This window comes from Puma concolor, chromosome D2 (assembly GCF_028749965.1).
Source record: "Puma concolor isolate L17-30 chromosome D2, mPumCon1.1.hap2, whole genome shotgun sequence".
NCBI lineage: Eukaryota > Metazoa > Chordata > Mammalia > Carnivora > Felidae > Puma > Puma concolor.
The window spans coordinates 22291655-22306760 of NC_141677.1; the positions used below are offsets into that span (position 1 = coordinate 22291655).

Consider the following 15106-nt stretch of genomic DNA (forward strand, 5'->3'; position numbering starts at 1 on the left):
CTTGGCCAGGGTGAGAGTTATCATAGTGGGGAAAAGCCAAGTGGAAGGCCTGTAACACCACCACCGTCACCACCACCACCACGAGCCAAAAGGGTAAGTCAGACCAACCTCAAATCCTATCTGATTAATTAAAGATCATGGATTCAGGAGGTCAGGAGTCATGGTTAGTTATCAAAAGGTTCCAACAACATAAATCAAATCAAAATTAACTTCACAAGTTGATAAAGCTCCCTCCATTGATACAGAAATTTTGAAACTTAGTTTTGGGAGTTAGTTAATATTGTCTTTTTTTTCTATACATCCTTATTCTTCCAACACAGTCAATTGTATATAAATCCTAGACATTGCAAGCCAAATTTTTCTTCCTAAAAATTCATTTTTATATATAGGTAATGCAAATGCTATATATCACTCACTGCTCATCAATTTTTAAGTCGGTAAAAATTTTGTATGCCTAGATTAACCTTGAAACCAGGTGAAGCATGGGGCGCCTGGGTGGCGCAGTGGGTTAAGCGTCCGACTTCAGCCAGGTTACGATCTCGCGGTCCGTGAGGTCGGGCTCTGTGCTGACAGCTCAGAGCCTGGAGCCTGTTTCTGATTCTGTGTCTCCCTCTCTCTCTGCCCCTCCCCCGTTCATGCTCTGTCTCTCTCTGTCCCAAAAATAAATAAACGTTGGAAAAAAAAAATTAAAAAAAAAAAAAAGAAACCAGGTGAAGCAGTAAAATCTTATGCAATTTTAAACATGTAGTCCAGAGTTTGAACTAGATCATATCAATGGCATAATGATTCAATTTTCTATGTAAAAAGGGATTTGTCCTAAAGGGAATAATCCAATATTCATGCATAAACACAGATATCTACATTTTTATTTTTATGATTTTAGACAAGAATGCAAAATGATTATCAAATGAAAACTCTCAAGTTTACACCAGAGATTAATGTGTTTGTACCCACAGGTCCAAAACTGTATTAAGCACCACAGGGAATATAAAATATCAAACATACACTACATGCTCTCAAAGAACTAACATGGGGCTTGCTTATTTAGATTCAGGTCTCAGCAGTATTAGGGTATGTAGTTGCATTTAACAATACACTTTAAGGGTTCTAAAAGCACCAAAAATAACTACAAAAATGTGAAACAAGTCGGGATCTGACTCAGGTCAGTTCAGACTGCTCTGACTCAGGATCTGGTGTCAGACTGAGTGCATTCAACCCCAAATCTCCTTTGTAGCTTCAATTCTCTGAGCTTCACTTTCCCCCTCTGTAATATGCGTTCTTGTGAAGATTAAATAAGGTCAGATAAAGCATTTAGCATAGAACCAAGCACATGGTTAAGTATTCAGTGCATATTAGCCACTATTATTTCCATTAGGTATTATTCTGGAAATAGTCCCAAGCGAAAAAGAGGAATATTAATAGCCAACAAAATTAGGTTCTTCCAGACACTAAGAAAAACTTGGAAAGCTGGAATCATCTGTTTCAAATTCCCCACCAACCGCCCCTAGGAATAGTCTGATCATGTTGAACACCGAACACAATTAGTACAACACATCACAAAGGCCACAAAGGCATCTACCCAGAGCCGTCGGTGCTGTCAGTCACCCTCTACTTTTCCTCTCATGTAACCAGGATCACCATCAATTATCCCCACCATTCAGTTTTCTTCACCTGTGCCTTATCTTAAAAAAAAAAATAATGATTGTGTGTTTTAAAATCTACTTTTTAATTCTGCTGTAACTTTGTGATGTGGGCCCTAGAAGCACAGGATGTTTAGAACACAAACAACCCAACAGAGCCTTGCTTAGCCAGCCAGAATGAAAAGGACCACTTCTTAAGTCAGAGAGAAATGACATCAGCCTCAGACTCCCTCCTCTTTCTTTTCCTTTGTGTGCATTAGAGACCAGCACTGAAATGAAAACCCTTCTTATGCCTTGTCAGAGAACTCAGTGTGTGTTGATAAAACATGTTTATCCTTTCAAATATGTTGATTCGCTGGGCAGACATGTTACTAAGGCAATAATTCTTGGTGAAGTGGTCATTGAAAGTAAATTATTTTTTATCATTTTCACACCTTATATTAACTGAATAATAAACCTGACATTGATAAAATGATGTTTAACTCTTGAAGCTTAGAAGAATTATAGTGACCAGATTTCTTACCTACAACAATGCCATAGGAAAAAAACAGAAAGTAGATATTGGGGGCAAAACTGCTCAACATCAGGCCTCCAGCTACCATGAAGCCACTGAAGATTGTCACAGGTCTTGCTCCAAAAGAGGAGACACAGAGGCTGCAGACAGGACCTAAAATAATAAATGAAACCTTCACTTATTTAACAGTAACCTCCTTCCCACAGTCCTAGGATCCATCCCATCATAAATTTAAAATGATTCTTTCCATCATACAATAACAACACTAACAGTAAACATCTACTGTGTATTTACTATGTGCTGGACACTCTACGAGATACTTCATAGAAACAATCTCATTTCATTTTAATCTCCCTGCAGCCCTGAAAGGGCTATTAACCTCACTTTTTGATAAGGAAATCAAGGTTTCAGGATGGTAAGGCCATGTAGGTAAGAAACAGACATTCTGGAGTCAGGCCTTATTCAAATTCAAGTTCTACCACTTGCTGGCAGTTCGATCTTAGGCAGCTTATCTGATGTCTCTGGGCTTCAGTTTCCTCATCTGCAGATTGGAATAATAATCATACTACCTTGTGGTGCTACAGGCAGGACAAATGAGAGCACAGGTGTCAAGCTGATCACAAGGCCTGGGACAAGGAAGTCTCTGATCGGGGCCAGCTCCTCAGTGACAAGAGCAGCAACAGCAGCCACCAGAGTGGTAACAGAGAGAAGTAACAACCCAGGCAGTCTGACTCCTGACCCCAGCGTCTTAACCACCATACTATTCTGAGGACTTTTCCTCCTGCATGTTCCATGCATATTTCCTCCCCAGCGCTCCTTCTCAGCATGGAGCCGGTCAGGTAATTGATGAGGAAAATAAACTTGATGACTGACTGACCACAACCAGTCGCCACCCTGTAGAGTGATGATGTGGGGGTGGGGTGGGACCAATGGAGGTGGGACCAATGGAGAAGCACCCTACCCATTCCAGCACGGGTCTGTCAGTCCCACTGTCCTACATTCTACATGTAATCTGGAATTTGGGGGGTGAAGTGCACTGTTGAGTGGCAGGCTACAGTGACCACTACCTGGATCTGTTCTATGCATACGTGGGCAACTGCCCATGTAACGGGATTTAAGTCATAGTGAAATTCTCTTCCACTCGCAGTGTACCTACAAAGCATGTAACTACAAAGCATGCATATCAGAAATGAAAGGACATTGGGGATTATTCAGCACATTAGTCCCATTTACACGAAGGAAACTGAAGCTCACAGAGGTTGTCCATGCCCATGGTAGAAGGAAGAGCCCAGGTTTCAAAAGCAAAGAGAAACCCTAGTTAAGTTGACAACCTTAAGTTGACAACAACCTTTCAAGGTACAGATTATTATTCCCAATTTTTAAAAAGTATAATCACCAAGATGGCTAAAGGCAGACAACAGTGAGTGTTAGCAAGGATATGGAGCAATCAGAAGTCTCCTAAACTGCTGCTGTTTTCTCCTAAAGCTGAACACAGCACATGGTTCAGAAATTCTGCTTCCATGTATACACTCAATAGAAATACCTGTACCAAAAGTACATAAATGTTCGCAGCAGAACTACTCATGGTAGCCTAGAACCCCAGACGTTCATCAGCAATACAATGTGTAAGTGAATTCTGGTGTAGTCACACAGTGGACTATTGAGAATGAAGGATCTATTGCTACACATATAGAAGTGTCTCATAAACCTACGTGGAGTGAAAGACAACATGAGAAAGTGTACATTACATAATTGCAATTATAAAAAGTAAAAAAAAACAGGCAAAATTAATCTATGATTAGAAGTCAGAATAATGGTTATCTTTAGTAATGGGTAGGGAGTTGTAACCAGAGGAAACCCAGCCCAACTTCCTAGGTAGTGCCAATGTTCTGTTTCTTGATGTGAGTGTGCTTAGTACATGGGTATAGTCTGGTTTGTGAAAAATTCATCAAGTAATACTCATGATATGTACAGTTTTATGTATATATCTTTTTTAATGTTTATTTTTGAGAGTGAGGGCATGAGCACACACATGCGTGAGTGGGGGTGGACAGGGGCGGTGTGGGGGGGAAGAGGATCCCAAAGTAGGGCTCAAACTCACGAACCATGAGATCATGTCCTGAGCTGAAACCAGAAGCTCAACTGACTGAGCCACCCAGGCACTACTGTATATATCTTTTATTTAGATTTTAAAACATTTTAAGTAACCTCAAACTGAGAAATTAGTTAGTAAGTGATAGAACCAGGATCTAACCACCCAAGTCCAACATTCCTGCCAGGACCAGAGAAACTCTCAAGTGCATTCTTAAGACCAGGTTATGACCACTAAGATACTACATAGCTCTCAACATGCACAGCTCTCCCACATTTCTCCCTGGTCATGAACTGGCCCCTGACATTTCAGGCCTTCTATGTGAGCCAATACAGAAGAGCAGGCTGATATATTTACACGATAAACAGAGGGGAATATTCTGTGCCAGTGTTTTAAAAGGAAAATAAATTTGAAAGACCAAACTTATCATCCAAGAGTTGAGCTGCCTGTATACCCAATTAAAATACTTAGATACTTCAAAAATAGAAGTGATTTTAAGGGCCAAATTTCATAAATGGATATCTGACATCATAAAGGCATGACCCTTCTGTGTTGTTTACCAAACTGCACTGACAGAGAATCAGCGCCAACAAATTTAACAGGCACAATAGAATTAAAACAGAGATTATTGCTGGCATACCTGAAAAGTTTCAAGTTTCACCCTCAAAGTAGGACTTTAAATTTATGCTCCTTAATGTATAATAATTCCACAAGGAGACGCAGAGTTTGGGAAGCTAGGGGTAGGGATGGAGGGTCATAATTTTCATGGCATGTACAATAACACTGTAACTATTACATGCTAAAAAGTACATAATTATTATCAATTACGTGATAAGTTCATAAATTATTTTGTGTAATACACAATTCACAGAAAACAATCAAGCTTAAAGAAGAAATGAGCAGAAATTCTTTGACCAATAAAAACAGTAAACTGACAACTCTTTTTAAAAAATTCTCTACTTTCATACTGCCATCTGCTGCTTACTTAGAGAAAAATATCTTGATGTCAGAGATTGAAAACAAAGAATTTTAGAGGAAAGAGGCCTTGGAGAGGCTCCAAACACCTCATTTTAAAATGATAAAACTGGAAGTCAGAAAGATCCTGTTATTTGACCAAACATTCATAGCCAATCAATGACAGGGCTAAGGCCAAAGTCAGCTTAGCATTCTTCCCAATAAGAACTATTTCAATTGATGCCTTAATTTTTTCCTAAAAATCAAAATATTAGTAAAGAACACCAATGTACTTTTGTTAATATGTTACAACTTAAGCAGTTTTATGAATTGATAGCAAATGAAAGTATAACATTCAAGCTCATCTTGGTGTTTAAAAGTTTAGGGCAAATAATTTTTTTCCCATCCTTGGAACCAGAGTATTTCCAGATTCTATTTACATAGATTTAAACCACATTAGCCCCATATTTCATCAATAACAATTACGGCAAAGTATAACTAGAATTGACCATTAAGTCACATCCGTAAAACATGACACATTCACATGTTTAGCTCTTTGTAATAACAGGCAAGTTTTCCAAGATGATAAACCATGGAGTACTGGACTAGTTTCAAGAGATAAATTCAATAAAAAGACTGCTCTCAGAGGAGACTTCATATAATGCTTCAGGTCTTATGCTTTGCAGAAGGGGCTTTTGGAACAAACATTAGTTAACTCATAATAAGCCAGTGATTCCACTTCTTGAAAGCTGTAAAATTTTAGAAAAAAAAAAAAAGTAGAGAGAAGGCTTCACCATCTGGTTGCCAGGTTTTTGTTTTAACAAGTAAGGTCATTCTTTGAATGTAACAACTCTACAATATCGCTGCCATTTCATTAAAGAGCAAGAAGGAATATTTTAATAAGGAAGTAATGAGCAGGATATAATTTCAGAATAAAATGTAAGATAGTAAGAAGATAGTGGGAACTTTATACACACACACACACACACACACACACACACACACACAGTATCATTGCCTTTATATTAATTTTGCCTTCAGTGAAAACTTTTCTTGAAATTACAGTTGTAAGTATATTGGTGTTTGGGAGCCATTATTACTATTACTACATTCTGTTGAGAGATTAATATTGACTGGTTGGTTGAACTGAAAGTCCTCGGCTGAGTGTTAAGTAGCAAAGCTTGCAACAAGCACAGAAGAAAGCTGTAAGGATGGTTAGATGGCAATGTGGGGCACTAATTGCTGAACAGCTCTACCCTTTCCAGGTTATGGTATGCAGAGCTCTTAAGAGATATTCTGTTCTCTTGCACGGGGGCCCTGGCAACATTTTTGGCACAATGGGGACACATTCACTCAAAAAATGTAAGAACCTGTGTGTTAGGGAATAACCCTACAAACCAAAAGAAGGAGCAAAGAAAGAAAGGAAGATAAGAATACGATTTTGAGAACTGCAACCTCTTAAATACAAAATAAAACAAAAATATGAAATAATTTCTTAATAATCATCTGCACATCAGACTGATTGGGGTAATTTTCATCCAATGAAAGGAATAAAAAGGGAAATGAAAATGAACATTCTAACTGAAAAAGTGTTTTGTTATGATCATGGGTAAATTTAAAAAATGAGAAGAATGAGTTGTTACAAGGAAGTCAGAATGATCCACAAGTAAGTGATGAAATTGTTTCCTTGAGCCCTCAGGGTACTGTAGGAAGAAACAACAGAACTAAATTGTTGCTGGCTCTTAAAATTAGCATGGAGGAAGAATATACTTCTTAAAATTTAGAAGTATGTTAGTAACGTTCTCTTTAGGTCTGCATTAATCAAACAAAAAACAAAATATTTGATCACTGTCATTCCTTCACTATTGACCAAGTGTCCAGTAAAGCAACACTCCACAATAGAAATACAAGGAGTTACACATGTGATCCACATATGGAATTCTAAACTCTCTAGTAGGCACATTAGAAGAATAAAACAGGTAAAATTAATTTCAGTGATACATTTTATCTGACTCAATAAGCCCAAACATTATCATTTCAATATCACTAATGAGATATTTTACATTCTTTTGTGAATGAATCCAGTATGAATTGTTGCACTTCTAGCATGCCTGAACTTGAACTAGCCACACTTCAAGTGCTCAATAACCATGTGTGACTGGTGGCTGCTGGTGGGACAGCACTCATATCATGGTAGAAGACAGAGGGCACACAATTCAATACCTAAATCGCAAGGCAAAATAAACACACAAGAGTTAAATTAAAACCCAAGGTCACGGGCAATAGGCACCAAAAGAAAGGTTTAAATCATATGTTTTGAGATTTCAGAAAAGGGAGAGCACCATGGGTCAAGAAACTGCACCTTGACCTGATGGACCATAAAGGGTGGTTATATCAGCGAAAGGAATGGAAATACATTCTAAATGGAAACAGAAACATAATGTGGTTTTCCCCAATTTATAATTATTATAAGATAGCTTTGGGTTAGAACTCATGGAAGGGGCATGCCCCTTCATGCACTTATTTCCCCTAAAAATTTCAGAATCCCAAGAGTGATAGGATGGCCAGGCCTACTGCACTGAAGCCATAAATAGGCTGACAGTACAGTGAGAAATAAAATATAGCAGTAACCAGGTTGTATGCCTGCAGCACAGCAAGAATTTCCTAATAGAGCAGATGATGGGGCCCATGAGAGTCTTAACTCTCTACCCACAAAGCATGGAGCCCAGCGAACTCTTGTAGATTCCTCACTCCTTGCTCTTGCTGAGACCAGAATTTTAAATTCATCTCCCTACGGGAAGAGAAAGGCCACACCCACTCAGTCCTTGATCTCATGAATGTTGACTAGCTTGCTTGTTGGTTGGTTTGGTGAGATATAGAGAGTAGGGAAAGCTTAACCAAAACCCAGAGTTATTCTCACCAATCCTGGAAAAGCCTACCACACTGGGAACTGGCCAATATGCAACAGAATCCTTGTAGGAGGCAGAAATTCAGTCCTACTTGCAGGAGTTAACAGGACTTGAGAGTAAAATTGTACAGATATCCTCAAATACAATTCTGCCAGCACTCACAACTCACCCAGCAAGCCCAACTGGCTATAGTGACCTACTCCATCAGCCTGGGGATAGATTTATTGACTCATTATCAATTTGAAGAACTTTGGAGGAATTAAGGAGAAGGGGGGCACTGTTAAGTCTGCTTATAGTACAAAAATATAGAACAAAAGGTCTGCCTGTTTCAGCAACTCTGTTATCTGAAAAAACAGCCCCACCTTTCTTGAATTTGAAGAATGACATCTAACTGTGCTTTAGCTCAGCTGAAAACAATGCAAGGCCACGACAGCCCGTGAGTTCACTTAAGTTCCATCCCTCCTGTATCAGTCACATTTCAACCAGAGAAAAAGAGCCAGAAGTTTTGTGTTAAAAGATTTATTGCAAGGAATTGGCTTCTGCGATTATGAGACCTGGCTAGGCAAGTATAAAACCCACAGTGCAGCCTATCAGGAAGGGCAGGTTGAAACTCTCTGGCACAGGCTGACCATACAGCCAAAACATGGAATTTCTTCTGGGAAAGCTCAGTTCCGTTCTTAAGGCGTTTTAAAGGATTGAATTAAGTTCACCCAAATTGTCTAGGATAATCTCCCTTATTTAAAGTCAGTTGATTATGGACCTTGAACACATCTATAAAATATCTTTACAGCAACACCTACACTAGTGTTTGACTAACTGGGGAACATAGCCTCGCCAAGTTGACACTGACCATCACATCTCCCAAAGCAATGCCTCCTTCTCCAGCCAGATATACTCTTCCAGAATGCAACCATGTGGTGCAGGCTCCAGGCTTTTGCATGGTGCCTGTTCCCTGATAGTCTACCTTGCACAGCCCATCCTCCCATCTAGCCCACCTCACAACCTATCTCTATAAAATTCCAGACATTGCTTTCCCCTTGCCTTTGTGAAGTCTCAAATTATCAGTAAGTCTTCTTTCTGTCTCTTCCCTGAAACTAAAATCCCTTGTAAGCACAGATGATGTCTTCTGTGTTGGAATCCCAAGCACAAAGGACACTCTATGGATGTACGTAATGTTAACTTATATAATGATAGTGAGCTTGTATAACCCAAATTCCCAGCTTTATTCATCCCAAAGATCAGCTGTACAAGCAAATAATTCAGACAGAGGAAGAAGTATTTTCTCTTCAATTATCCCAGTTTCAAAGAGAAGGAATGAAGAATTAAGATTATGAAGAGTATAAAGTGAACATATGCATGTTTTGCATTGTTTGCACATTACTGTGAGCTACCATTCAAATCTCAGTTTGCCAGAGACCAGGGGTGTGCCTTTAAATTCGAGATGCTTAGGTACAATCTCAGTAAAGTTCTAGTTTTCCCTCCAGCCCATCCCCCTAGAAGTATCTTTGTCTTTCATTCTGAAAGGTCTCATTTTTTTGTGGATTCCACAGTTTGGTTGCAACTGCTTGGGAAAGTAATTTTATTTGTGGGTGATTCTTGTTCTTTAATAGCTAAGGTTTGTTGAGCACCTACCATATAGCAAACACCATCTCAATTGCTTTATACAACAATCATATAAGGTAGTACTTTTATTGTCTCCAATTTAAAGATGAAGAAATAGGCTTCTCAGGTTAGAGAAACTGGAGCGTGGGTGCCACTTCTCCTCTTAGAGAATGTGCTTTATCTTGGGCTGCGTCTTCATGTGGGCATCCTGGGCACTAAACTTGAGGACAGTAATGCCTACCTCAGTGCACTGTTGTAAGGACCATACAATCTGTATGCTACTTGGCAAATAGACTTACTCTTCCATGCCTTGCTCAGTTATAAAGCTCCAGAGTTTGGATCACAGAACTGAGACTCCTACTACGTCTTCTGTGAACAAAACTAGGTAAAGACAATAACTCATGTTTCTCAGATATAATACGGCCTACCTGCATCATAGTCATCTGGGCAGCCAGTTAAAATGAAGACTCCCCCATCCCCACCCCACTGCACTGATAGGTAGGAAATTGTCTTTTTAGACAACCTTGAGTAATTCGTAGATAGTCCTGAATGTAAGAGCAAATACACACATGCACACACACATGCACATATACATCTATATGTGTATATATGTATGTATATGGGTATATACATATGTATATATTTATATATGTATGTATGTATACATATAAAGCTCATCTTTATCAAAAAGATGTATGAATATAGATATATATACACATATGTATAAACTATATTTTATCAAAAAGATGCAAAGATGTACACTTATGTGTTTTTTTTCACCAGAATCAGAGTCACTGGACACTATTTTTCATGTTTTACATGGCACGAGCAGTGCTACAACCAAGCCAAAAAAACCTACAGCAGTCCCTTTTACAAGTGAGTCAAAGCAAATCACACATTGGAGAATTATCGACAAGTGCAAGATTAAAATCTAAGTCAAGAGGTAACCCAATGGTGGTTCCCAACTGAAAATCACTTTTTGGGCTTTAAAAAAATTTACATATGTGGGCCTCTTCATAGACCAACTGAATTAGAATGTCTGGGGTCAAATAGAGGCCTTTAGATGCTGAACTGTTTCTATAGATGATTCTAACTATCTTCCCAGTTAAGAATTGCTGATAACCATTTGGGTCACCAACATGAGACCTACTTTTCCCATTTCCAAGGTAATATTAATCTGTTTATTTCTCTGCAGAACAAAGTTGTCAACAAAGGGCTGATGTGGCTCACACATGCTAGACACATCTTGCGAATACTTCATTACCATTGTTTTCAGGATCTGTCTTTTAATTTATGCTATGAAGAGCATAGCATATAGGAGGCCAACATCACATGTGTTCAGCACACACATGCGCGCGCACACACACACACACACACACCTATAAGTGGTAGCTGTTCAGCCATCATTTCTTTCCTATCACTTCCTCCTTGTTTAGCCCTCTGTCTCTTTATTCTATCGTCATCTTCACAAAGGGTTTCATTAGCTGGGTGCAAGTGTCTCCTTGTCTAGCAGATGAAACTGAAGTTAAGTGACTTATACAAGGTAACTCAGCTAACTAATCTTGGTGCCAGGACTTAAATTAGCCTCTAACTTCAACCCAATTCTCCCTCCCTCCCAGTATGTTCTCCCCCCCTGAACTTTGGTGAGATGCTCTATTTCCCCAGCCCCTGCAAGCAGAGCTGGTTTCAAGGCTTGAGTGCCACACACTTGATTTACTGCTCTGCTGTCTCTGTCTTAAAATTCTTAAGTTTTAACAAGGGTCCTTGCATTTTTATTTTGCACTGGGACCTGCAAATTATGTAGCTGGTCCTGCTACAAGTTAAGGGGGAAGCTCCTGGTCCTTGAAGCAGTGGGAACTTGGAGAAAGTGCAAGCTGCTGTTCAGACCACCAATGTCCCATCCATCCCGAAGGAGCTCTCAGCTTCTCTGAACCCTCAATGCCCACCTGGACTGACTTATTGACAAAATTTGTTCTCTGAATATGTGCTATCATTTCAATTGTCCTTTGACCCTTGCTGGAAGACAGGATAATTACCTTTCTGTTTAAGTATTTGCTAATAGAAATGGTGACTAATTGGAGGACATTTAAAAAGATTCTGTCTTCTTTGTACCACATCATTTTGTAGAAATCAATGCTTGCAAACTCCTATATTAACATATCAATTATCCATTTGTACTTTGACAGCTTTGGAAACAATCCACATTTTGAAACACTCTTTGAAATAAGTCTTGAGCAAACTTTTCCTGTTTCTCCTGAGTTCCTAATGAGAGTATTATTTTCATTTGTTTAGTTATGTTTAGTTATCTTACCTGACATGGCCACAATATCCACTATTGTGTTTTCAAGTCTTGCTTTTAATTCAACAAGATAATACATCAATTGGAAACAAATGATTTTGTTTTGTCTTAAGAAGTCCCCTTTAGATATCAAGAAAAGACAGCATACTTAAAAGGAACAGCTAATGCATTTTGTGTTCATGAAATCATTTCAGAGCTGAAAATTACCTTTCAAATCACCACATTCAATGTCCTTATTTTCTCCTTATGTTCCTACCATGTCTGTATATCCCCACAGAATAGAGATTGTGATTTTCTCAATGAAGCAGGCCAACCTCATAGCACACAGGAAAAGACCCCAGGGATACTGACCCTAAGAAGTCACCATCTTAGCACACCTGTGCTTAAATAGTTTCAAGTAAATCAGATTGATGGTCACTAAATATTACTGCAGATTTCAAACTATTACTCCAGAAATTGAAGTACCATAATGATTTTCATCCTTTAAAGGTAAATGAAAACCCCTCTACTCTTCTTTCTAAAGATGAATTTAAGATTTCATTCTAGATTCATTCTAAAGATTCTTTCTAAAGAAAGAATCCCTGGGGCGCCTGGGTGGCGCAGTCGGTTAAGCGTCCGACTTCAGCCAGGTCACGATCTCGCGGTCCGTGAGTTCGAGCCCCGCGTCAGGCTCTGGGCTGATGGCTCGGAGCCTGGAGCCTGTTTCTGATTCTGTGTCTCCCTCTCTCTCTGCCCCTCCCCCGTTCATGCTCTGTCTCTCTCTGTCCCAAAAATAAATAAACGTTAAAGAAAGAATCCCTACTCCATCATATGTAAACATTTATCAAGAATATTACTTATGGAGATATTATACAAAGGCCACACAAAATTCATCACATCTATACCATACATAACACTGCATTAAAATTCTGAATAGTGTCATCATTGTGAGATGGAACTACCTTTGCCATGTCAAATTTTCCTCATGAAGGTGACACAAATGTAGTTCATGCAATTTGATCACGGTGGACCTGAATCAAAGAGGAGTAATTTCGAATCATATAGGAACTGCTTACAGGACAGTGAACATCATGTGGTCCTTTGCTCACCAGCATACACTGGACATGCCTGGTTGGATGCCTTCATCTCCCTGTATCAATCTTACTCATGGAAGCATGGGTGTCTCTCACTAGACTGTGAGTCTCTTAAGGCAGGTACAACGTGTTTACTGCTCATCTTTTTATATCTAGCATCTAGCACACTGCCTGGCACACAATGGCAAATAAATGCATCAAGAAATGAATGCGTATCTTATGGAACCCTGTATTTTCACATAGATTTATTATAATCTCAAGGAAGGCAGGAAAATATGTGCTAGTTAAAAAAAAAAACAAAAAAACAATAGCCTCCTATGCCTTGCACAGTGTTGGCAATGCAACAAATCTAATTAAATGATAAAGGAATTAGGAGAAGCATAGATTTATCCACTTACTTGCAAGCAAGCCAACTCCACTTGCAAGGGATCCGACCCAGGCTGTTTTTCCTTTTCCTTCACCAAAGGCATCCAGCCATTCTATGTACAAGACTCCAACAGCCAACGGTGATCCGTAACACAAAAACTGAGTGAAAAAGGAGACAAGCACGATCACCCAGCCCCATCCACCATCAGGTGACTTTTTAAATTCCATCGTAAGGTGAGATCAAGGAGGTGTTCCTCTGTCAGGCCTAAGCAAAAACAAAAGGAAAAGAAAAGCATATTTAGAGTGTGGTGGGGCACATTATTTTGGATTAAAAATATCTTCTAAATTAAATCAAAAATCTTCTCTAAAAATGTACATGGAGAAGCATAAAAATCACTGACATATCAAGTTAACTTTAAATTTTGTGCTGATGATTTGAGTAAGTAATATTTCCACATGGATCAAAAAAATTTTTTTTAATTATAAAAAGGCACAGAGTGAAAACCTTGTCCCCATTCACCAGGTCTGGTTTCTTGTCACATGTTGGGTTCCCCGGGAGGCAGACTATTAGTAAGAAGAAGGTTTATTAGGACTGTTCTCTTCCTATGGAAGGTAATAGGGGAGAGAAAAAGTAAGCTGCCACGTGGTGTTAAGGAAGGGGACTTCTAAAGCTGGGATGGCCCTTCAGAGTTGCCCTGAGTTGGGCATGAAGAGTTGCCCTGTCTTCCCCCAAGTTGCTCTTTCGCTGGATTTGGACCATCCAAGAAGAGTGCATGACCTTAGGTGAGGCTGTCATTCCCGGAGGACAGTCAGCTGAAGCCCCAGCACCCCCCACCCCACCGCCTGCCTTGGCCAGCACTCTCAACAGCTGGGGCAAGGAATCTCTCATTCCCAAAAGGGGTCTGGGGGGGGAATTGGCAGCACATCACCATGTCCACCAACTTAAGTATCCTCCCAGACTTTGTTCATGAAGGTACAAGCAAAACCAAGCAAATAGTCTTAGATTCCCCTCTTTCTTAAAAAAAAAAAAAAAAAAAAAAAAAAAAAAAAAAAAAAAAAATTACATTTATTTATTTTTGACAGAGTGAGACAGAGCACAAGTGGGGGAGGGGCAGAGACAGAAGGAGACACAGAATCTGAAGTAGGCTCCAGGCAAGCGTTCAAAACAGAGCCCAACATGGGGCTCAAACCCATGAACCATGAGATCGTGACCTGAGCTGAAGTCAGTCACTTAACCGACTGAGCCACCCAGGCGCCCCTAGATTTCCCTCTTTTTAGACAGAAAGTAGCATATTGTACAATCTATTCCAAACCTTGTCTCATGCATTTAATACCCCCAAGATTTTTCCCTGTCAATACACAGCTTCCTTAGTCTTTTTTTTCTCAATAAGCACAAAGTAACTCACCATATGGCTGCACACATGTTCGTTTATTCATTTATTAAATAGGCAAAATATTTATATGGTTCAAAACTGAAAAAGAAGGACCAAAGGTATACAGACCAAAGGTACACCTAACTCCCATACCCTCCACAGGAAACCAATACTTCTTGTTTCTTTTATATCTTTCTAGAGTTGGTTTATGTATACATTGTTCACTCAAATATAGATTTCCTCTATTTTTTACACAGAAAAATATTCTGAATGCATAGCGACCT

At 39.3% G+C, this 15106-nt stretch overlaps 1 protein-coding gene across 4 annotated transcripts in view; it reads right to left on the reverse strand.

Moving 5' to 3' along the window:
* The window catches only part of SLC16A9 (solute carrier family 16 member 9), a 57745-nt gene that overhangs the window by 15945 nt on the left and 26694 nt on the right, over positions 1-15106 (reverse strand). For 2 of the 4 annotated variants that reach the window (XM_086679756.1, XM_025918368.2), the window contains exons 2-3: positions 13482-13714; positions 2164-2307 (exon numbers count right to left, since the gene is read on the reverse strand). In XM_086679756.1, coding sequence (XP_086535882.1) covers positions 2164-2307; positions 13482-13677 — 340 coding nt within the window. In that variant the 5' untranslated portion in view covers positions 13678-13714. The remainder of the gene's footprint in view (positions 1-2163; positions 2308-13481; positions 13715-15106) is intronic. The other 2 variants (XM_086679758.1, XM_086679757.1) reach the window with 1 other exon arrangement.